At 45.1% G+C, this 24,871-nt stretch overlaps 1 protein-coding gene across 1 annotated transcript; it reads right to left on the bottom strand.

Moving 5' to 3' along the window:
• Positions 1-11,697: 11,697 nt before the first annotated feature.
• On the bottom strand, positions 11,698-24,682 carry LOC306778314 (dolichyl-diphosphooligosaccharide--protein glycosyltransferase subunit 2-like). The gene is made up of 17 exons (XM_079269779.1): positions 24,634-24,682; positions 19,334-19,524; positions 19,114-19,209; positions 18,625-18,800; positions 18,439-18,514; positions 18,165-18,299; positions 17,905-18,081; positions 17,696-17,814; positions 17,393-17,498; positions 16,755-16,846; positions 16,547-16,661; positions 16,248-16,442; positions 16,051-16,137; positions 15,848-15,943; positions 14,771-14,846; positions 13,528-13,657; positions 11,698-12,364 (listed from the first exon to the last, which is right to left on the bottom strand). Exons 1-17 carry the CDS (start codon positions 24,644-24,646, stop codon positions 12,349-12,351), a joined length of 1,896 nt encoding a protein of 631 aa, XP_079125905.1. The 5' UTR covers positions 24,647-24,682; the 3' UTR covers positions 11,698-12,348.
• Positions 24,683-24,871: the final 189 nt, after the last annotated feature.

Raw genomic sequence — 24,871 nt, 5'->3', positions numbered from 1 at the left:
ATGCGTTCATATATTAGGTCCTCCTTTTGGAGCCTATTGGTCAAAGCAAAGTAGGAGGTGGATCTCTTTTTAGTATTAAGATGACCTGTTGGAGCTCTGAGCATCTCCGCCCACACTGGCTCACGTCCGGGATCCGCCTTCTCTGGAACGTCAGTGTGTGTGAGATGTTGATTCAGCAGCATATTGTTATGTTCGGCCAACTAGATAAGCTAGGCGCTAGATATGCTAGGGCGCCTCTTTCTATCTCTAAGATGGAGCAGGCAGTTGAGACTGGTTCTCTGTAAGACTATGTGACATTTAACTGGGGCAAAAGCTATCCTTCAGAGTTCTAGTATTTTCCACTTTGTTCAGGCGAGTGCGAGAGTGCCCCACCTGGCGTTTTTGACCTCCGTGTACTAGAACTCACATATCCGCGTATAAGCTGTGTTTAACATTGAATGAATGTATATTTTTATTTACAATAGTTTGGATGGCGTTTATATAGTTTGGAGAGTTTAGAGAGAGAGAGATAGTTTGATAGCGTTTATATAGTTTGGAGAGTTTAGAGAGAGAGATAGTTTGGATAGCGTTTATATAGTTTGGAGAGTTTAGAGAGAGAGAGATAGTTTGGATAGCGTTTATATAGTTTGGAGAGTTTAGAGAGAGAGAGATAGTTTGGAGAGTTAGGAGAGTGAGGAGAGAAGGATAGGTGATAAGATGGAGCCAGCTCGGAAGAGGAGGGTTTCCCCTGTGTGGGAACACTTTGATTTGATAACTCCTAATAAGGTAAGCTAAATCTAACTCTATTTCAGACACATTAGGTTTGCTTATCAAGAACTGTATTTTTCACAGTTTCTTATTTTATTCAAAGGTGAGGTGTTTATTGTGCTCCAAGGAGTTGGGGTACAATAACAACACCTCATCCATGCTAAGGCATCACCGTGCCTTGCATGAGAATAAGGAGGAAACTGGAGCTTCACCCAGCCATTGTAAATCATTACAATATTACAAATGCACCATCACAATTTTTCCCTGTTCACTTTTGTTTATTGTGCAAATAAAGACAGGTAACAGACACTGTATTTATTCTCTTTTAACCAGCCACCAGAAAACAAGAGCTGGATGAAGCCCTCGTCTCCATGATAGTGAAGGACACACAGCCCTTCAGTATTGTGGATGATGTTGGATTCAGGGCATTTGTGTCCAAACTGGATCCCGATTTAAAGTAATAGGATTTTTCAGCCAAACAAAAGCCACCGAAGCAATAAAACGACTGACCTCCGAGTGTGCCACCATTATACGGTCAAAACAAAGCAGAGAGGAAATCCCCCAGGCTTCCACCTCTCATGATGTCACAGGAGGTAATCTATTATTTTACATTTTGAGATCAATTATTCCGAAGAGAACACTTAGTAACATGATCTGTGGTTTCCTCTTAGGTAGCAAACTGTGGCATCGTTTAGACAACAGGGTCATGGAGGCAAGGAAGACTCAAAATGTAACAGCAGATGCCACTGTGGAGGTCTAGCGCTACCTTTCCGAGCCAAATATAAGCAGGCTGGAAAAGCCTCTGGAGTACTGGGAGAGGCAAAAATTCCTGTATGAAAATTTATATAGACTTGCTCTTGCGTTTTTATGCACACCAGCATCTTCTGTACCCTGTGAAAGGGTGTTTTCAAAGGCCGGAGAGGTTGTGTCAAAAAAAAAGGAATCGTTTAAAACCAAAAACTGTTGAGAAACTGTTATTTCTGAATAGAAATGAATAAAACTTCCCCTGTCCTGTACATCACTGTCCAAGTTACACAAGCATATTCAGTCCCCTCTTCCTAGTTCCACAAGCACTTTCACTGTCCTCTGCCTGCTTAAGCCCATGCCATTTTCCTAAAGTGACATAATAACATTATTACACAACCTGCCATATCATATGATACTATTTTGGGAAAATGTACACACACAGAATACATTCAAAAAATATTTTATTATGCACATATGTGATAATTTGTGTACAAAAATTATTTGGTCATACATTTTTGTAATTCATAGTCATTCCCAACAGCCATAACAGACACAAAAATTCAATGCATCACATTATGTGGTTCAGATACAGCTGCCTGTGATTATACACTTGGCCAGTAGGTGGTATCGTGTGCACATGAAGCTTCGAGAAATGAACCCTTTCTCGAACCAATTGGCTGAAGTGGTTCGATGCCTCATGAGGCTTCATCTCGCCATCACTACTTCAGATGTCCCACCTGACAGTTTCCCCGATTTCAGCCAGTTTAGCATATTTAAATGAATGTTGCTGAATGCATGAAGTTCGCTGTTAGCTGACGCTAGCTGCACAAGCTAGGCTGGCTAGTGTGTACGACTGGCGGCAGGCGGCAAGACTGCCGGAAGGAGCTCAAGTGCATTTATTAAATTGTACGTTTTTAATTTTAAATCTTACAAAGGGGATTTTTATAATTCATGTTTTTATTTTGTGAAAAATCCCACTTTTTAAATTAAAATTACATTTATTTTTTATATTTAACATTATTACACCATCAGACGCCATTACACTTTTCCTCTCGCGCACCCCCTAGAGCAGTGATTCTTAACCATAGGGCCGCGGCCCATGATAGGGCCGCGGCCCATGATTGGGCCGCGAGCGCCACCTAGAGGGCCGCGAAAAACTTTCAGTTTTGCACCTGTGGGCCGCGAGGGCCGCGGGACTGCATAGGTTATCAATTGAAGACACCAGAGATCTTACTGTTATCCATGAGACGCTCAGTTACGATACAGCTTCCCACCACCTGGTGGCGGTAATGCGTCAGTCAGTTGTTTAACAAGCTGCAATAAGCAGAAGAAGACACTCAGCTAGCCGCTAGCCTGTAGCGAAAGTTATGGATAAGTTATTAAAAAGAAAAAATGAAGACGACAGTGGTGCCATACCCCCCAAAAGTCTAAATGTGTTCGCAAGTACAACCCTGACTTTCTTAAGTACGGCTTTGTGAACGGAGGCAACGAGGCAGAGCCTAGGGCTCAGTGTGTGGAATGTGAGCTAATGCTATCAAATGAAGCACTGAAGCCTTCAGAAATAAAGCGACACGTAGCGACGAAACATCCAACGCTCGTGGGAAAGCCAGTTGGGCTTCTTGTTGTGTATGCAGGTTTACATACACATGACAAATAAATGTCTTTGTGATCATCACATTGTATCATCTCTTCATGGAAGAAACTCTGTAGAATGGTCATACTTTGTCCAATCTTCTTCAAATTTGAGGCAGTTGTTCACTGATAGTGTAGTTACAGCCCTATACTGTCCTTCACCTGTACAGATACAGCCACCGGCAGTTATTTATACTGAAAGATACTTTTTTATTTTATGCGGACAAAAATCTTAAATTTTTACTGACTCCAAAGGCCCACTGCTCTGTTTCTGTATGACCTACAGGTTGTCTGACACTTTTGATGCATATAGTCAGAGTGGGCCCCGGGATACTTTGTACTTGAAAAGTTGGGCCCCGAGGTCAAAAAGGTTAAGAACCCCTGACCTAGTGTACAGGACAAGGGCTTTGTGTACGGCTCACTAATTGGTATGGCTCCTGAGCCAATGGTCCCACAATACCTTCCACTCTTTTTGGGAGGGACAGGTAAAGCAGACATACGGAAACCTGAATGTGTGGCTGTTGAGTCAACTAACAATGTAACATTTGACCTTTTAATAGTTAACATAATCGGTGGTAACTTTCTAAACCCTTAATTTCTCATTCGAATACACATGGTATGTGGGGGTTAGCGGTGTTTGTCTAGTTTCTGATGTGTGTTATTAATGTACAAGGTTGTCTTAGTCAGAATCTAAAGTTTACTCACCCTCTGTGTTGTAGTGTGTGTGCGTCCAATGGTCCATCACTGGGGTCCGCCCCGCCGCCTGCTCCTCCCCTCCATCTGATTGTTCAGCCTCCCCACCAGTCTTTGTTCCATGGAGATCGGTGGCAGTCTCTTCTCTGTGTCCGGATTGGCCACATTGATGACACAAAGTTTTCAGCTGGTGTGTGTCTCAAAGTCTCTGCCCCTCTGTGTTCCTCTTCTGCCCCTGTTGTCTCTGTCCTTTCCTCCTCGCCGGTCATGGCCTGATTCCATTGTCAGCTGGGCATCCTCGGGTTTCACTGACAAACTCAGTCTTTGCTTGTTGTCTGTTGTTGTACTGCTCCTCAGTGTGTTGCAATATGGTTGCAGTATTCCATGTCACACAACTCTCTTAGGTGTGATATATCTCAGGCTCACGGATGACGTAAAAGCCTCTTTACAAAGTCCAGTCAGGGCTGTCACTGCATGGTTATACTCCATTGTCGTATACAATACACTGCAGGTCGATTACGGCTGGTGCGAATGCCGCAGATATTTTATAATAACGCACAAAGGAGGTCAAAGTTCTCTTGCATTCTGTGAATTTGCTCTTCGAACTCTCCACATGAGTCATGGCTTCTTCTTCACGTCTTCTTTCTCCTCTTTGTATCGCGTTCAGATAATCCAAATACATGTTATGTTGTCATCAATGTTCATTGACGGGCTGTAGTTGTAAGCGTTGACTTGGTGCCCATAGATTTTGATGAGTCCTTCTTGTTCATCCTCGGAGTGCTGACTGGTGGGTTTTTGGCTGTAATGTTGTTTGTGCCTGGGGAGCATCCAGCAGCGGCGTTGCGGAGACTAGATCAGGATCCACTCGACCATGTGAACAAAAACAACAAAAACAACAAAACCAAAGTTCAGCAGTATATTTCCCTTTTCTATCAGTTGTATATGTTGTTGGGAACGTAGAGGAGCGTGTTTGGGTTATCAGCATCTAAGAAACTGAATTCTTGACATCAATGTAATTATTAATGTAAGTAACAATTATTAATGATTATTAATAACAACGGGGCACCACCCTGCGAACAGGGACCAATAACCAAACGATAAAACTAAGTCTCATAATTAGTGGCCACTCATAATGTCAATAGTCCACCAGTATGTTCCACCAGTATGTTGACTGCCCCACTTGGAACATTAAAACTCTGGACCTTCTGTATGCTAATGCTAACGATGCATACAGTGCCATTGCCCTTCCCCCCCTTGGCAGGTCCGATCACAACCTGATCCTGTTGACACCCAGGTATGTTCCTCTGGTGCAGAGGCTGCCTGTGACCACTAGGGCTGTGAGGAGGTGGTCTCAGGAGGCTATCGATGCCCTGCAGGACTGCTTTGAGTCTACGGAATGGGATGTGCTTTGTGGACCACACGGGGAGGACCTCAACAGCATGACGGACTGTATCACTGAATACATTAAATTCTGCGAACAGACCGCCATTCCATCCCGGACTGTAAGCTGCTTTCCCAACAATAAACCTTGGATTACCAGTGACCTGAAAGTTCTTCTTAACAAGAAGAAGGCAGCTTTCAGGTCTGGGGACAGGGAGGAGCTCAGGACAGTCCAGCGTGACCTGAGGGTGAAGCTCAGGGAGTGCAAGGACACCTACAGGAGGAAGCTGTAGGCCAAACTCCAGCAGAACAACGTGAAGAGGTGTGGTCAGGGATGAAGCAGATAACCGGCTTCAAGGTGGGAGGCAGACAACCAGGGGGCTCCCTGGTGAGGGCCAATGAGCTAAACTGTCACTTCAATAGGTTTAGCTCACAGCCCTCATCTGTCTCCTCCACACACCACACCTCCCAAACACCTCCCCCTCTGTCCCCCCTGGTGAGCTGCATGGACTCAGAGCCCTCCACTTCTAAGGGCTCTGCCACCACCAACACTATGACCCCCCTCCCCCCCCTCTCTGTGACGACTGGCCAGGTGAGAAGACAGCTGGAGAGACTCCACCAAGGCAAGGCTGCTGGACCTGATGGCATCAGCCCCAGGGTCCTGAAGACCTGCGCCATCCAGCTGTCTAATGTCCTTCAACACCTCTTCAACCTGAGCCTGAAGCAGGAGGAAGTCCGGGTGCTGTGGAAGACGTCGTGCCTGGTTCCTGTACCGAAGAAGACGACACCATCTGGCCTCAATGACTACCGACCAGTTGCCCTCACATCCCATGTGATGAAGGTGCTGGAGAGGCTGGTCTTGGCCCGCCTCCGGCCGCAGGTGAAATCCTCACTGGACCCTCTGCAATTTGCATACCAGCCTCGTGTGGGGGTGGACGACGCCATCATCTACCTGCTGCAACGAGCTCAGTCGGACCTGGATGGATCCGGTGGCTCTGTGAGAATCACTTTCTTTGATTTCTCCAGTGCATTTAACACCATCCAACCAGTGCTGCTGAGTGAGAAGCTGCGGGTGGTGGGGGTGAACGCGTCCACCGAGACTTAACAAACTAGTTCAGAAGGCCGGCTCCATCATTGGCTGCAAACAAGACAATCTGGAAGAGGTGGTGGAGAGGAGGACACTGAAGAAACTATTATCCATGTTGGATAACCAGGACCCCCCTCTCCATCACCTCCTGCAGGGACAGCGGAGCACTTTCTCCAACAGACTGATCCAGCTCCGCTGTCACAAGGACAGATTCAGAAAAACATTCCTGCCCACTGCCATTAGACTTTATAATAAATCACCTCGGGCCAGATCGTCGCCCTTCACATGACTACAACGCTACACGGCTGTTGCTTGTTGTTGGTGATCCTGGCTCTACTGTCCAGGTTGTTTAGTTTACTAGTTGCTAATTTTATTTAATTAATACCACTATATTCATGGTATATACTGTGCATTTCTATTTTCTATTCTATTCTAGCTTATTTATTTATTTTTATTAATCTATTCCTTCAAGTCAATATCTGCTCTGTTATTTTATTGTACTGTAGATATTGTGCATTCCATACGTTATATTTTACTCTGTAAATTGCTGCTGCTACAAACGAATTTCCCCCTGGGGATAAATAAAGTTTACACCTATCTATCTATCTATCTAGTCGGGTGCGACTACACATTCAGAGTGACATTGAAGGTTTAAGTTCGTACACAAGCTACTGCATCCAGCTTTATTACACACATATGCACAAGTAATCACAGACGACTGCTCTTTAAAATATAACAGAGTTTATTAAATCAGAATAATAAATGATCAGATCAAGTAATATTGCAACCAACAAACACCATCATACACTTTTATATGTCTAATACCTAAAGTCAAATGAATAAAATGGGGAAGGATATATGTGTGTGTGTGTGTGTGTGTGTGTGTGTGTGTGTGTGTGTGTGTGTGTGTGTGTGTGTGTGTGTGTGTGTGAGAATCTAAGTGTGTGTGAAGCGAGGGGGTGTAACCTATTCCATCAGTGATGAAAAGGGAGGGGCCTTAAGAACTACAGCCAAGAACTACAAACCAAGATGGCGGAGGTCGAGTGACCTAGACAAAATGGCGGAGGGGTGGCCGTGTGTAATCACGTGTGGCGGCGCAGCACATGTGTCGGGACAATAGGGGCGAGAGGTTCACCCAAAGACAGAGGCTCTATGTGTGTGTCGGTTACGGGACAGGGAGAAAAAAAAGAAAGAGAGACAGAGACCTCAAAGGTTCTGCGGGCGGGCCGCGTTGCAGTGAGAATGAGACCCGCTGAACGTATCTTGCACAAGTCTACCGCTGTCGTGTTGAACTAACGGCGCTTATGCACGATAGCCGCGATTCTGCACTTCACTCACAGAGCCGATTTAAGGACAATAGAGTAAAAACACAATGAAAATAAAAGAATCCCCAAACAAGACAGTTATAGCAGGAAGTATACAATGTAACGGGACTTGTGGTCCGCGGTGATTGATATCACGCGACAGTAACTTAACACAACAGGATACGGGAATAACAACACATAAATGAATAACCTAGATTAAACTAAGGCTAAATTAAGCGAAGCTATGCCCAGACGCCATGAATCTTTCTTGGAGAAGCTTCGTTCGGTGGGGCCCGTTTCCGTGATGGGAATCGGTCAGTCCTCGAGTGTTGACTCGGCAGCGCGGCTGTCGCAGCGGGCGCAGACTGTGGGTAACTCGGTCCTCAGGAGTCAATGCTCCCGGTAGCGTGGCTCTCTCTGGAGCGGGCGCAGACTCGATCTCCTCTCTGCAGAGAGGGCTATTTAACTTCGGCTGAGGCGACGTGGTCGGTACGTTCCTCCCGGCAATCATCGGTGAGGGAAAGAGGGTTAGTCGCCCTTCTGCTGGCTGTGTGCACAAAAAGAAAAAGGATGGAGGTACGGGATAGAAGCTATCCGTTCTCGCACTCGGATCCAGAACTCAAAATAAAACAGTCTGTTTTCGACCAGCGAATGTACCATGTGACCTGACAGGATTTGATGAGGGTTGATGAGGCCGCGGCTCCGCGTGAGCCGTCCGTTGCCAGCGTGGTGCTGGAGGGAAAGGCTGTGGGTCTCCTTGTAGCCAGGACGGATCTGGCGCGAAGAGAGAGAGAATCTAGCTGTGTTAGCGCTTATAAACCAGGTCTCACAAACAGCAGGAGGCACTTTCTTGGCCAATGGAGGGTCAGCATCAGGTTTTCGGCCGGAGCTGGAGGTGTGGTCATCTTGGGTGGACTTTCGCTCTGATCCCAGGTCAGGCTTATGAGAGGAATGAACATGTGAGGGGCTCAGGCAGCCAGGAGGTGGCGCCAGACCCCAACAATGTCTTATTCAAATATATTTGTTTCTTTCTTTACCTCTTGGACATTACTTCATCTGATTCTGCTTCGCCTTGTCCTCTTTGCTCTAGACACGGTTTGAGTTGATCCAATTTTTGTCGTGGGCTAAAGTTGCCTTTTCCAGGGAACCCCAATTTCGTCCATTTTCCAATTGTTTGGCCGTCTGATTATCTTTGTCCCACATGTATTTTATTATTGGAGATAAAACCTTGGCATCAGGCTGCTTAGGCTCAGACTAACTTTGACTCTTACCCATCTTCTCTAGTTACTCTTGATTCTGGTATCTTCAAAACCCAATCTGGTCCAATCAATCAACTTGAAAGGATACACCAAATCGTCTTTGAAATACGACAAGCTCACCAGGACACGTCTGTCCGTGACCACCCTAGCAGTGTGCGAGAAAACCGGTTTACCAACTTCTCTCTAGTTAACTGTCTCAGGATCTTAAGAACATCTGGTCCAATCACTCAAGGGATTGAAAGGATACACCAAACCCCTATAAAACCTTCAAGTTACCCTAGGACCAATGTTCCCTCTAAGCTGCGCGCTTGGGCAATCGCGCACTGCTCGCACATTCTCAGCGCACAAGAAAATCTATGCAGCGCATTAAATAAAATTCAACATAAACGTATTAATTAATATCTAATATTAGTCCTAATCTTATCTAATCAATTAAACCAATAATAATAATAATAATTTTGTTTTCTGTACTATTTTGCAATGTAACTCAGTGAGTGACAGGTGTCCAGCCAATGATACGATTCGGTTCACTTACGCTACGCAGCCAATCATAGCATTGACACTATTGCCCTGCCCATTCGCGCCGTGCAGGTTAGCTAGCTAACAACAGTGCGGCGGAGTTACGAGACGCAAATGCTAACCCGTTATCATGGCGAAACGAACGGGCAGCGACACATCCACTCACCAAGCCATTGGAAAAAAGAAATGTGGTTATTTTAAGATGGAATGGCTGTCGGAGATCTCACAGCTTGTGAATATTTGTGCTACATTTCAAGCTTCCAGTGCAGATTGTGAAAGAGGATTCAGTTTAATGAATCGTATCAAAACAGCATCCAGAAATTGTCTTGAAGTGGCACATTTGGACCAGCTGATGCGCATAAAGTCAAAGCAAGAAGCAGACGAAGCCATCAACCTGGACAAAGTGTACAACCATTGGAGAAGTGAGAAGGACAGACGTGAAAAATAAGGTAAAATTTAAGTCAGATTTGTGCATATTCTAGTGACATTTATTAAGATTTTTTACTTATGGATATTAATCATTAAATTATGTTACTACTAGATAATTTATGGGTAGTAGAAATGATAATAAAAAACTGAGTAATTACATATTTTACAGACAGAGTTACAGGAATTTACACTGTATCACAAGCTACAGCACACGTCATTGTGCAAAATGTGAATGTTTTAATGTGAACAAAATGTTATGTCTGAAAGGTGTATATGTATCATTTCTTCCAGAACAGGACCCTCACATAGGCCACAACAGGACCTCACACAGGCCAAAGCAAGACTCTTCCCATGGCCAAAGCAAGACAGACTCTTCCCATGGCCAAGCAGGACTCTCACATAAAAAATACTACACATCTCATGAACAACAAGATTTTTGTCTTTTTCCTTTAAAGTTTGTCAAATCACTTATATTAAAAGTAAACTAGTGAAAATTGCTGCTGTAATTTGATTCTTTTAATAAGCCATGTAACTTGCTATGATCCAAGGTTTTGAACAGGTGTGATACTGGTGTGTGGCCACAGCGTGCACATCTGATGTTGCTCACAGTGGTCCTCAGTGTGCTCAGGGAGCTTGTGTGTATGCCCAGACACATGAAAAATTAGAGGGAACATTGCCTAGGACCTAATGTCCAGCACTCTAAACGTGCGAGCACGAAGTTCAACCATTAAAGTGTCTGCTCCATCACAAGATAATCTCTCACAGAGTGGGATTATTTTCCCGGTTCCAGGATCGGAGCGGCAATCTGGAACCCTGTCTGACAGCCTCTCACCTTCAGGGAGGAATAGCTATATTCTGTCGTCTAACGGAGTCCTGATTACTCGTCCGATCCCATCCTCGTCGCCATTTGTGGTAGAAAAAAAATCTTTTTAACCTCTCTGTGAGAAATAATCACGATGGAACTTTTAGGTTAAAGAAGGGTTTGTATTCAGACTTGTATTTAAATATCGTATCTCACTGTCATAAACAGTTTTACATGTTGGTGTATTGATGTATTTCTTGTATTGATTTTGCACAGAGCTATCAAAGGAAGATGGAGGACATGAGGAGAAAAATGGAGGCTGAGATGAAAAAAATGGAAGAGAAATTGAGGACTGCAAAAATCATGGTCCTGAAAAGAGGGAGTCTTGGAAAAGTGACAGATGGACTATGCAGAGGAAGCTCTCTGTCACTAGAGGCAGCTTGCGCACCCCCAGGGTGTGCACCACACTTTGGGAATCCCTGGTGTAGAGTATCAGGTGCACCTCGATTGGCAGTGCAGATTGTCTGGGGAGGGACAACAGCACAGCCAAAATATACAGCCGACATGTTGAAAAAAGTCATAGCAGTAAAATGTAAATTGTGTAATCTTTTCTTTCAATCAGAGCAGTGAAATGTGCCACCCAAAAGTAGTCCTGTAGTTCAAACACATATTCAACTGCTAAGCAGAGGTCTAACTATCGACATGTTTTTCGTGATCATTTTGGAGGGAGTGCTGCACACTTAGCAACTTTCTCACTTGACTCAGCGACCTTATGAGCTAGTGCTGCTAGCTGCCCTCATTGGATTTATAAAATCTAGCGTACCATTGGTAGTTTGTTGAGATTACCATCCCTAGCTTTGAGTTAAAATTTTGAACCCTTCTTCCTCTACTGGTCCAGCGGATGCTGGAGAAGTCTGATTAGACATCAGAAACGGGAGATGGGTTTTCCGGTCAGTAAGTACCGTTGAAAGTACCGTACACCCGTTTCAACAACGACGTATTCATTGTAGGAACAGGATCTCCTCCTCATCATCCTCCAACTCTTGGACTGTGTTCCTGTTTTTTCCCTCTACGAAAGAAAGTAACTTAGCTTCACCTCCACTTCTTTATTTCCTTTTCTTCATTACAAAAACATCACATTGCCCACATTTCTTTCTCAACATTTTTTTCTGGGGGACGCCAACTCTGTATCAAATAGGGGACTCCCGCTCCCTCCAACACATCTGATGCACCAAACAGGGAAACACACCGGCATAGTTAGTAATGTTCAACGGATCAGTGCTAATGCCAATGTTTGGTTTTTCTTCAGCCGTTCATGTTAACTAACCGCTTTTGTTACAAGGTGAAATGGGCATCGAGTGGAAAAAGAGGAATGTACAAAAAAAAAAAAAACCTAAGACAAAAATAGTCAAATCAAACCCCAAATCCATAAGAAAGAAAAGAAATAAAACCCCAGCTCACTTGGAAAACACTGGCATGTTGGACAACAAGAAGACAAATCTCACAGGAAGATGAAGCGCAATGATCAGTAGCTTTACAGCCCTCGTAAAAAAGAGAATCTGTCGGTGGGTGTTTGTCCTCGGTGACACTGTAATTTCTCGATTTCTTCCATTTGGCAACGCGGACAAACTGCATGTTTAAACTGTCGATTGGATTCTTGAACTGCAACGCCATGTTTAAAGTCTGATTTGATGCATCGTCGAATGACTCCTTGGGGGGGCTTCGTCTGTGTCTTCTTAATTTTCTTCCTTATTTTTTCTCAATTCTGTAGAGCGAGAGAGAAAAGCAAACAGTTATTACAAACAGTCTGATTTAGTCACATAAAGGTTTTAATCATGCATTTTAATGCACAACACACAATGTTAATTTGGGCAAAGACACACAAGAGAAACTCTCATGACAAATGTCTTAAGGTTCTGGACGACGCACATGGCTCATGAACACAACATAAGTCACTCAAATGTAATGGCACAACCAGAACCACGGGTGTTAAGACCACAACGGCGGGATTACCACAGTGCTGGTATGGCTATGACCACGGTGGGATGAGTGAGAGGCAAACCAGGAGGAGGGAGGGGTGGGGGGAGGAGGAGGGAGGACGGCAAGTACATGTGAACACTGGGGAGTTAGAATGATCGAGCACCACACAGCCATGCACGCGGCCAGCCATTATGGAAATGCACTGAGGATGCACACTATGAGGATGCCCTTACTTCAGCCTGGAAGCCCAACTCGTTTGTTACAAATGTGGGAGGGGGGCTTTATCGGAGGCTCCTATACTTTGCCAACCTACTACTTTGCTCTGCGGCAATCCTGGAAAAAGGAGTACAGAGACAGCGAGGTGTGGATAGAGGGGTTAAAAAAAACTACATAAAGACACAGGCATCAGCTGCAAAGGAGAAAAGAGACTAGCAGGAAAGAAGAGGGAGGTGGGGGGGGGGAGAAAAAAGTCCATTTGTGAAATCATTACTTGGAAAATTCTACTTGCTGAAACGGGGTTTAATGGGCTCGTCTTAAGAGCAGGAAGTAAAAGTGAACAATTACGGAGTGATGTTTTGAGTGGGAGATACAGGCTTCAAATTGCTCACTCTGGCCCGTGGAGGGCTCTACATACTGATGGTGAGGAAATTACCCACTTAGATCACCACTCTTGCAGATCATGCTGCCACGCTTCACTCCTGGTCCAAGTGGGCACGAGCTCTGCTTCTGGCAGAGGGCCTGACATCGGCCTCTAGGGGGACCAACTGAGGAGCTGCGACATGAGACCGGCACTTTTCCTCGGGGCTTGAGGCTAAGAACTACCAAGAGGCCTCAAAGCACCCGAGTCCTCGTCGTCTGAAAGGGGCTAGGCTTTTCTCTCTCTCTCTCTGGGACTAAAAGGACACTCTAGGGACCCCATTTGACTCAAGGCGCCATCAGGACACGTACCTCTTCACGGCTTTCTGGGCCAGCATGCGGTTCCCGGCGAGGAAAGTCACACTGCCGATGACCGCCAGGTACTTCAGAGTCTGGAACATGTTCAGGCGAGTCCAGTAGACGTACATCAGGCCCAGCAAGGCTGAAAGGAAACGAGAGAGTGAGCTGGCGCTTTGGCATCCAAATCAGTGGTTCCCCAAGTGGGTAGGGTGCTGTAAACAAGGTATACTATGCAGCGCATGTACGGACCGATTCAAAAATAACCCCTCTCAACCGTCACTTATTACGAACTAGAAGTGTGTGGCCGTGTTTGTGTGCTTTCAGCAAAGAAGCTTTGGACCCCATGTGAGTGTGTAACCCCCAGCCAACAACAGAGCGTGGGTGTGCTGCCCGTTCTAATTCCCAGGTCCTCACATATCGCCGCTGCCTGGTCCGAAAAGTGAAGCCAAAGCCAAGCGAACCACAATAAACTTGCATTATCTCTACTGACCAGCAGGGTGCGACTCCTCTGGCTGCAAAAAGAAGTCAGATTGTATAGAAGTCTATGAGAAAATGACTACTTCTCTCTTGATTTATTACCTCAGTAAACATTGTAAACATGAGCTTCTGGTCTCAATCTCTAGTTTCAAGTCTCCTTCAATACAGCATGATATTCATTTAGTACATGATGGTCCAGTTAGAGTCAAATAGATCATAAACCAGAGTGTTTTAGGGCGGGGCTTCCTTGTGATTGACAGGTCTCTACCAAAGCGTTGACCGGTCTGGGAGTTGTCTGTGTTTTTGTCTTAGAACTTTAACCCTTTCAGTGTTTTCACACAAAACTTTCAAACTGCGGGGCGCTCCACACGGTGTGTTTATTTGTGCTTTAACAATCAATCACTGTAACCTTTTTTAAATTAAATACAAGAAACTTCCCTGTTTCCATCACCTTCTCCACCGTGAGATTTCTCCACTACCGCTTTAATTACATCAAGACATTGCACCCTCTTCTTCTGCAATGGCTTAGTGGCACCTTACTAGAGAATTGCGCCAGCAATTGTTTATCTTGGTGCATGTTCTTAAGATGTTCTGGCTGCAGTTGTTTCGTATTAAGAATGTACGCGTGGACTAAATGATGATAATTGCACAATGTCAGCCGCGGTTGTTGCTGCAATTCCCGTATCGTCTTGAATGGCAGCGGATGAACTGGAGATGAAGAGGCCGTGCAACAACCGGATGCGTGATGAACATTTCACTTGAGAGACGGGGGACTGACCTGCGTGTCCCACGTGGAACAGAACGGTGCTGGGAGTGAAGGTGAAGTTGGAGACGTTTGCTCCGAGCTTCAGCCACTACAGACGAGAGGGGGAATGAAAGACAAAGTGATTTTCATCCCCTCCAAGAGTGGCAAACAAAAGGGGCTGAAAAAGTGTTTACCACCGAACGCACAAAGTGCTGATCCACTGCAACAATAACTGTTACTCAGCGCTGAAAATGCCACGGATAAAAATACATCAAAAGCTATTGTGATTTCTAAATTAAATACAAGCATTGTATTTGCGCAGTACCGGAGCCGCATTCACCGCACATGAGAGCTTACTACTGAAGAGCTTTTTCAGAGGATAAAAAAAACTAGAGCACTGTGCATACAACAAAGCTGAATCCTCTATTAAAATAAAGGTTTGATGAATAATGGAAGGAGGTCTGTTGGTTGGCGGGCCTACAAATGAGACAAATGGTTTCTACATTATATCCATAGCAAAGTTGCTCTACAGTTAAAGGGAGAGTTCAGATTATTTAAGGTAAGGTTGTGTGAGGTACTTGACCAGTCGTAGATCGTGGTTTGAAGAAACTGATGGGAATAAGAACACGGGAACAAAGCGACATACTGCTGTGTAAAACCTATTTAAATCCATATCAGTTTATGTGTATCCTACAGCTACAATATTTTCACTGCATAGCCACAGGACCCCATTGACATTGCAGAACTACGTTGCTGGTGTACCGCTGCCTTGATCGGTTAGTTTGTTGTGTGACTTTTGGTGAATCCGAACTAACCCTTTATAAACACAAAAGTCGCATAATAACACAAACAAACTGACTGACCGAGGCAACGGTAGAACAACAACTCCGTGTTCGGCGAGGTTAAATTACCGTTTTTGTCAAAGGTCTGACGGCGAGGCAAAGTGCTGAAAATATTGTTAATATCGCGTAAACTCAAACTCTCCCTCCAAACTAGAGGCGTGGCCATCTATGGGTAAGTATCTCATACTGCACTCCACGTCAAAACATTCCTTTATGATGATGGCAACAAATAAAAACCCAAAAAGAACATTTTAGTTTGAAATATTACCAGGATGAGCAGAAGAAGTAAGGGAGACAGGATGAGCGCAGTGAAGGTGTTGGAGACCACCGTGGGAGGCTTCTTCTCTGGTTCCCTGAATAAGTGCTGCAGAGACAGGAGGACATGTTACACAGCGGGACTGATGCTGCTTGATTTTCCATCATCGGGCAGTGAAACTGATATTTAAAAAACAAAAGGTAAATAAGTGTTACCTGGATCTCTGGTTTGGGCACAAAAAGAGTCTTGGGCTGAATGGCCACTGGAGCCTCCTCGTCCACGAACTTCAGAACAACGTCAGCCTTTCAAAAAGATTACAACTCAACTTTAGAGCTCAATATTAACTACTCAGTGGCTGAGCACTTCAGTAAATATCCCTCATTACCAGCATCAAGGCGGAACGGACACTCACCACATTCCACAAGATGGGATTCTCCAAAGTGGCATCCCCAACGATGAGGTGGAGGGAGTAGGTGCCGGATATGGAGTTGAACTCAGATTTCCGCTCCGCTGTGTCCAACTCAAACTTGTACAGTTTCTTGCTGTCGGGTTCGGCCACAAACACGACCTCTTGGCCGGTCTTCTGATTGTGCAGCTTGACGAAAGTCTGTGATGGGGATCGCTCCTCAAACTGGTCGCAGCTGTTTTCGTGATTGTTTTGACCAACCACATAATACCGTCTGCGGCTCGTGTCCCACCCGGGTTACATACCTGGTGAGGGCTAAGCTCCACGCCGGTATTGACGTCAACCAGATGGAAGGCCATGGCAAAGTTTTGGTGGCTGTCTGCTGTGAAGGAGCTCTTGCCTTTGGAGGGATATTCCACTCTGAGTCATTAAAAAAAAAAAAAAGAAGAAGCATTTAGTAGTCTCTCGTCATGCGCCGCAGGGTCGGCTCACTTGTCAGATGCGTTTCCTAACCTGGTGGTCTTTGTGCCGATGCTCTGGTCCTTATCCACCACGGAGAGGTCCATGTTAGTGACGGACACCTCGGTGGACACCTTCACTTTGAGCTGCAGGCGGACGGAGACACAACACAAAGTTACATCGGGTGACGGGCGTGAGAGCAGCAAACCAATCTGACTACCGGTACAATCATGTTCAGATGGACCGTCGACCCAGGACAGGCTGCAGACACAACAGGAAGGTTTGCCAGGTTGCCTTTGGCAGCCATTTTGAGGAACTGGTTGCCATCAGTGGCAACTAGCTTTTAACACATTAATAATAGATACTAAATTCTGGAAAGTATCAGATAAAACACAAACTACAATATACTTTTGTTCCGTTTCTTTAATAAAGCTTGTATTCCTTCATGTCGTATTCCTCCATAGTATCTTAATTACTCAAAATATAAGGCGACTAAATTTGCAACCACATTTTTAGTGTCGGCAACCAAAAGCTGATGCCTGATTTAAGAGTTAGCATTGAGCCACGTCTCTGACTCAACAGCAGCACATTCTCCACCAAGGCAATTAAAGCCCAAAACACGTTTAAAACTTGATTAAAATCATTCCACTATTGTTAGATATTGCGTCTCCTTATTCTGACCGGCACCTCACCTCAACATGATTGCCAACAAGCCGGGTATCCCCAGTCACTGCAACGGCAAACTGGTAATATCCGCTGGCGGGCTTGCTGGACATGAAGTTCAGTTCAAAGACGCCGCTGAAAATCAGATAAAGAAAATATAACACGGTGTAGATTTGACTAAAACCAGGCCGTGCTGCAATCTAGTAAAACGCAATCCACACAGTCAACAATAAAAAGCTCAACAATTACATTTGTATAATGTTACAATTCAAACTGCATTTCTGTCACCCTGTGTGTGGGCGTAGAACACTCATCTCTCTGGTCAAACGTACTCATTAAGTGTGAATGGAGCTTGGCTGAGGATGATGCTCTTGGAGGCCACGGCGTACGCAGATTCCAGCAGCACGTTGGCCAAGGCCAGAGGTTGAGACATGACATCAGTGACAAGGAGCTGTGAATCACACAGAGAAACAGCGTCACCACGAGCTGATTAAAACCCACTCAGAGGACTGTAGGCAGGTTGAGATCCCACAATCTGTACCTGCAGGGTTGGCTGGCTGTGGGACACCGTGGCCGGGCCGGTAGCACCGACGATGACCGGCACGTGGAAACGGTTGTTGGAGAGAGCGGCGGCGGCACTTGCCACGCTGAAGGCCTCGGCCAGAGAGTCCCAGGACTTCTTGCTGAAGATAGAGTTCACCAGCTGGATGACCTGGTCCTGTAGCAAAAAAACACATTGCCCATCAGTTTCAGAAAGGGAAGGTCCCATGGGGAGAAAAGCCTGACAGACAGATATCGTACCTCCTTCAGAGGGGGCTCCATGTCCACATGATCGGACAGGGAATAAGCAGCGGTCACAAACAAGGCGGTCGCCTCGAGTCCCTCCTCAAACTGGAGGTAGATGCCACCAAGATCATCCAAACGAGCCGTAAGATCCTGAGAGGGGAAAAAGTTAAATATGAGTTAAAACTTAGAGAATTCAAAATATCTGTGCACGATTAAGAGTCCAAGTGCATCTTGCGCTAATTCAAAGCACAGTCACACAGCACCACCTGGTGGAGGTTTAAGAGCTCACCTCAATTTCCTCCAGTATTCCCCCGAGTTCTGCCTGCTTGGGTAGGCGTGCTGCGGTCTGCAGAGCTGAAGTGATACTGTCCGGAGAAAAGGAGACACACGTGTTGTGAATCAAATTTGCTCCTGAGCACGGCAAGAAGGACACAGAATGATAGCGCACTCCCTGACACACACTACAGACACTTACGCCATGACGTTGTCCTCCTTGTTGATGCGACCGGTCAAGGCACCTACAACTTCCTGGGAGGCCAGAGGAAGCCCCAGAGAGCTGAGAGCGCTCACGGCTCTGTGAATCTGAGTCATGGTGGAATCTTCACTAACCGCCGCCAGGAGGAGGTCTCGCGTTTCATTGGACACGGGGATCTATGGAGTGAAGAAAACTGTTGGTTCTAAGGGGTTCGCATCAGTGTAAAGCCATCGTCCACTTTGCCATTTGGACGTTACGGACTATGTTATATTATTATTTTACTCTCACTGCCATCATATGAAAAGTTGTTTTTAACATCGTGACCATGAAGCAATGATGCAGATTTCCCATCCCATTTACGTTGGTCTTTTTAATATTTTGGAATGTATATAGTTTTGTCTATATTGTCCAACTACACATGGATCTATTCCAAAATGCATTTGCATAGAAAGGATGGCAGCAGCACAGATAAGGCCGAGGCACGCATACCTCACATCCTGAAATGGCCTGACTGGTCTCAGCAGCAAAGAAGAGAGAGTCAACGTTAGAGGGATCCAGCTGGGATTTGAGAAACTGGCACAATACCTGCAAACACGAACACGTTTTAAGCCAAAGAACATCGAGGATCAACATGTAACATGTCATATCCAGGTTGAATCATGACTGAATGTTTATATCGGAATTGTTGATTATGGTGGGATTTTCTTACCTCGTGATCGGGAACAGTTGCCCCGAGCTTGGTCAGACCAACGACCGAGTAGTATGCGGAGTCCAGATCGGTGAACTGTTGGCTCAGGAAGTTTTGCAGTCGGGCCACATCGGACAGGGAGAGATAGTGCGCTGGTGTGAGCGCCTGAGCTCCAGCGAGAGCCAGGCTGAGGAGGAACAACCCAAACAGCCCTGCAGACACAGGGCGGAAACAGGTTAACCTGCCGCCTGGTACAAAGGCGTATTTGTCGGTTACCACCACGGAGAGCAAACACTACCCTTATATAATGTACTATCTGTTGTGACGATATGTATTCATTCATTGAGAAAACGCTCGCTCGTTCACTGCACGTTAAGCTACAAAGGCGAGCTAACGTTAGCTAGCCTCGGTTGGTAGCAATGGAGTGGTCTCGTGTGACGTCACAGTTTAGCTGTCGGCCATGTTGGAGTACACACAAAGCCATTGGCATGCACGGCTGAGTCGCATAACCTATCGGTGGTGAACTTTTGTGCTGTCTTTGGTTGTGGCAGCAGAGCTGATAGAGACAAGAAATCATTCTTTCGTTTGCCAGCGGTCATTACACATCAAGGAAATGACACGAAGGAGCTATCCAAGCGACGTCGCGAGAAATGGCTGTCACGCATCTCTCGAGATATAAAGGAATGGAATTTGGCGTACACTAGAGCAGGGGTTCTTAACCTTTTTGACCTCTGGGCTCAACTTTTCAAGGACAAAGTGTCCCGGGGCCCACTCTGACTATATGCATCAAAAGTGTCAGACAACCTGTAGGTCATACAGAAACAGAGCAGTGGGCCTTTGGAGTCAGTAAAAATTTAAGATTTTTGTCCGCATAAAATAAAAAAGTATCTTTCAGTATAAATAACTGCCGGTGGCTGTATCTGTACAGGTAAAGGACAGTATAGGGCTGTAACTACACTATCAGTGAACAACTGCCTCAAATTTGAAGAAGATTGGACAAAGTATGACCATTCTACAGTGTTTCTTCATGAAGAGATCCAGGCGGAGCTCTAAAAGGACATTTGGAGACCCAAATGGACACATGGTAACCAAATGATATTCTGACACACTAAAGGTGTTTCTCCCTTTATATTGTGATATTATATTATTTTCCTTTTATTTTTAGCCTTTGCAAATTGCAAAACCTATGTATATATGGTGGAAGACATGGTGTGTGAGTAGCGGACTTGCTGTGCTTAATGGCTGCGACCGAGCGCACGAACGAGAATGAGAATAGCTCAGTTACGCAAACGTTGTTTGACGCGGCTTATGGAAGAGGAGGATAAGGTTTGTACTATAAGTACTAGCGTTTTCTGAAGGCAGTAGCTCCATGGTAACATCCGCTAGCACGTTGTCGGGTCTGTAATGTGTCTTTTTCCGTCGAAATGCTGCAAGATACGACTTGGAGCGGTTATGGCGACTTTGGACAGTGTGTGTGTGGGCTCCTTTTGTGGAGAAACCATAAGAAATGAAAGAAAATCGATGATTTCTTTGCAAAGATGAGGATTTTGGGCATGCTGGGATATCAAACACGGACATGTTTTGTGACGTATTTGCGCAAACAAGCCGTAGGAACGGAAGGGGAGGGGATCGAGGATGCCGGTGTTGAACAGGCAAAACCCTTGTTAAATAAATGAGATGATAGAATGTGATGATCACAAAGACATTTATTATCATGTGTATGTAAACCTGCATACACAACAAGAAGCCCAACAGACTTTCCCACGAGCGTTGGATGTTTCGTCGCTACGTGTCGCTTTATTTTTGAAGGCTTCAGTGCTTCGTTTGATAGCATTAGCTCACATTCCACACACTGAGCCCTCGGCTCTGCCTCGTTGCCTCCGTTCACAAAGCCGTACTTAAGAAAGTTAGGGTTGTACTTGCGCACACATTTAGACTTTTGGGGGGTATGGCACCACTGTCGTCTTCATTTTTTCTTTTTAATAACTTATCCATAACTTTCGCTACAGGCTAGCGGCTAGCTGAGTGTCTTCTTCTGCTTATTGCAGCTTGTTAAACAACTGACTGACGCATTACCGCCACCAGGTGGTGGGAAGCTATATTGTAACTGAGCGTCTCATGGATAACAGTAATATCTCTGGTGTCTTCAATTGATAACCTATGCGGTCCCGCGGCCCTCGCGGCCCACAGGTGCAAAACTGAAAGTTTTTCGCGGCCCTCTAGGTGGCGCTCGCTGCCCAATCATGGGCCGCGGCCCTATGGTTAAGAATCACTGCACTAGAGTATGTGCGGATCACTTTATAAGTGGTCAGTGATTTTATTTGCAAATTCGTTTGTGAACAGTATTTAATAAAGGAAATATAAATTAAACTTGGACATGAGAAGGTTACCGAAGCTTCATCGGCCCGTGACAGCAGTCGGTACCAGAGACGTGACTGTCAGGATCCCTGTCTGACCCACTGTGTGGTTACCTCTGTTTCCCCTCCAATCTCCTCTCCTCATGTGTCTGTCATTCCCCTGTTTGTTTTTGTTATGCCATGTGCTTGGTGTTTTCTCGGACCTGCCTCCAGACTCCTCCCACTGCTACCGCTCTGATGGATGCCAGCTGCGGACAATCTGGCTCGTTACCCGGCAGCATATAAGCCCTGGTCCTGCAGGCTTGGGGCGTCAGTCTGTATTGTCTTCTGCCTCGGTAGCGGCTGCCGTTTCGTGAGTAAACCCCATGGTATCTTCCTGTGCTAATCTCTCTCCTCTCTGCTACGGGTGGAAAGTACTGGGCGATCTACGAACTCTCCGGTGTCGAGCCACGGGACATCACACCGTCGATCTGTCAACTCTTCAGTGTCGAGCCACGGGACATCACACCGTCGAGCTACCAGCCCCCGGTGTCGAGCCACGGGACTCACACCAGCCACCCACCTGTCTACCAAATAAACCTGTTTCATTGGACTCTGTCTCCTGTGGTCTGCATTTGGGTCCTACCCGTGAACTCCCGTGACAGTGTCGAGCGTGTACAACAGGCGAAACACAGAGATGCAGCCTCAGCATTGCGTGATATGAGTTTAACGTCGGATCATATATATATATATATATATTAGTGATGGCGAGATGAAGCCTCATGAGGCCTCGCAACACTTCAGCCAATTGGTTCGAGAAAGGGTTCATTACTCGAAGCTTCATGTGCACACGATACCACCTACTGGCCAAGTGTATAATCACAGGCAGCTGTATCTGAACCACATAATGTGATGCATTGAATTTTTGTGTCTGTTATGGCTGTTGGGAATGACTGAATTACAAAAATGTATGACCAAATAATTTCTGTACATAAATGATCACATATGTGCATAATAAAATATTTTTATATATTTTTTGAATGTATTCTGTGTGTGAATTTTCCCAAAATGGGAGTATCATATGATATGGCAGGTTGTGTAATAATGTTATTATGTCACTTTAGGAAAATGGCATGGGCTTAAGCAGGCAGAGGACAGCGAAAGTGCTTGTGGAACTAGGAAGAGGGGACTGAATATGCTTGTGGAACTTGGACAGTGATGTACAGGACACGGGACATTTTATTCATTTTTATTCAGAAATAACAGTTTCTCAATTTCATGCATGCACCCATACATACCTGCCTTGTAGGGATAACATAATTAGGATCCAGTTTGGACACAAATGCCCTGAATCCAACATCATCCACAATACTGAAGGGCTGTGTGTCCTTCACTATCATGGAGACGAGGGCTTCATCCAGCTCTTGTTTTCTGGTGGCTGGTTAAAAGAGAATAAATACAGTGTCTGTTACCTGTCTTTATTTGCACAATAAACAAAAGTAAACAGGGAAAAATTGTGATGGTGCATTTGTAATATTGTAATGACTTACAATGGCTGGGTGAAGCTCCAGTTTCCTCCTTATTCTCATGCATAAGGTAATGCCTTAGCATGGATGAGGTGTTGTTATTGTACCCCAGCTCCTTGGAGCACAATAAACACCTCACCTTTGAATAAAAGAAGAAACTGTGAAAAATACAGTTCTTGATAAGCAAACCTAATGTGTCTGAAATAGAGTTAGATTTAGCTTACCTTATTAGGAGTTATCAAATCAAAGTGTTCCCACACAGGGGAAATCCTCCTCTTCCTAGCTGGCTCCATCACCTATCCTTCTCTCCTCACTCTCCAAACTATCTCTCTCTCTCTAAACTCTCCAAACTATATAAACGCTATCCAAACTATCTCTCTCTCTCCAAACTATCCAAACTCTCAACTGACCGCAACTCTCCACCAACAACCCACATTTTGAATGGAGCCTGAGTGGTTTATATTGCTGTCGAACCTCCCGGCAAACTCTGAACCACTTCCCGAAGCAGTCACGTGGTACAGCCGGGCAGCGAGGCTTCGGACGTCATCATTTTTGGCTCCTCCCCTACATGAAGCAAGCCTCGATACGCGCTTCAAGGAAACGCCCCCTCCATTACTCGACACACGCTTCGAAGCCTCAGCACATCTCGTAACATCACTAATATATATATATATATATATATATATATATATATATATATATATATATATATATATATATATATATATATATATATATATATATATATATATGTGTGGGGGGGGGATGAAGTTAGGAGTTAGTTGAAAGTGAATTCCTACACACACGCACACAATGACATGCACGTACAATGTAAACAAACACACGTGTCTGTTTGCGCTGAGTAAACATTGAATATTGCTAAATATCGGACCAGATCTGTATATATGTACTCTTCCAATGACGAGATGAGAATTCTCGACGACAGTTGCTTTGACGTCTCGGACCCATCCACTGACAAACTGATTATAAGCGTCGAGCCCTTTGTAGCACTCCAACTCGTCTTTCGTGTAAGGACTGGGGGTGTTCACGAGATACGCGTAGATGTTGCCGTAGTTTACCGATGGAAGATAAGTAGGATCGGCACTGAAACGATCTGCACTCATCGTATAGGGATCCAAGTTACCAATAACCTTCAATTTGGCCAGGTAGCGAACCTTTGATGCACTATCCAGTGATTCAAAGTATTGTATTTTCGCCGCACTTCCTTGTTTACGCGCCGCCATGTAGGATCTGTATGTACTCCAACATGGCCGACCGACCTCGTAACTAAGGAGATCGTGACGTCGGTGAGACCACTCCATACACTTCGTGCATCTGGTGCTACTGCTTCACTAATTCTACGATTGGCGGTTCTATAATGTCACTCAAAACGTCAATATCACAAAACAATATACCTATCGAACATTACATTACAATGTATAGTAGAATTTTCACTTACGAGACCGGTCCATGTCTTGCAGTCTTATGCAGCTTCACTAAAACTGACGATTGCTTCCGGTATGTCTGTGTGAGCTGTCACCAAAGGTATAATATCCGGCGGTACGTTGACGTTTCAAAATAAAAGCCACAGTAAGTACACGTCAGATAAATTCAGCCTACGTGCCAAAATAAGGATAATAATGATAGTTTCATTGGTACACGCCAAATATATTAAAGTTATGCGCAGTTTATTAATA

Source organism: Melanostigma gelatinosum (genome assembly GCF_949748355.1).
Source record: "Melanostigma gelatinosum genome assembly, chromosome: 1".
NCBI lineage: Eukaryota > Metazoa > Chordata > Actinopteri > Perciformes > Zoarcidae > Melanostigma > Melanostigma gelatinosum.
The sequence above is the reverse complement of the archived record's forward strand: the minus strand, read 5'-3'. Positions and strand labels throughout refer to the sequence as shown.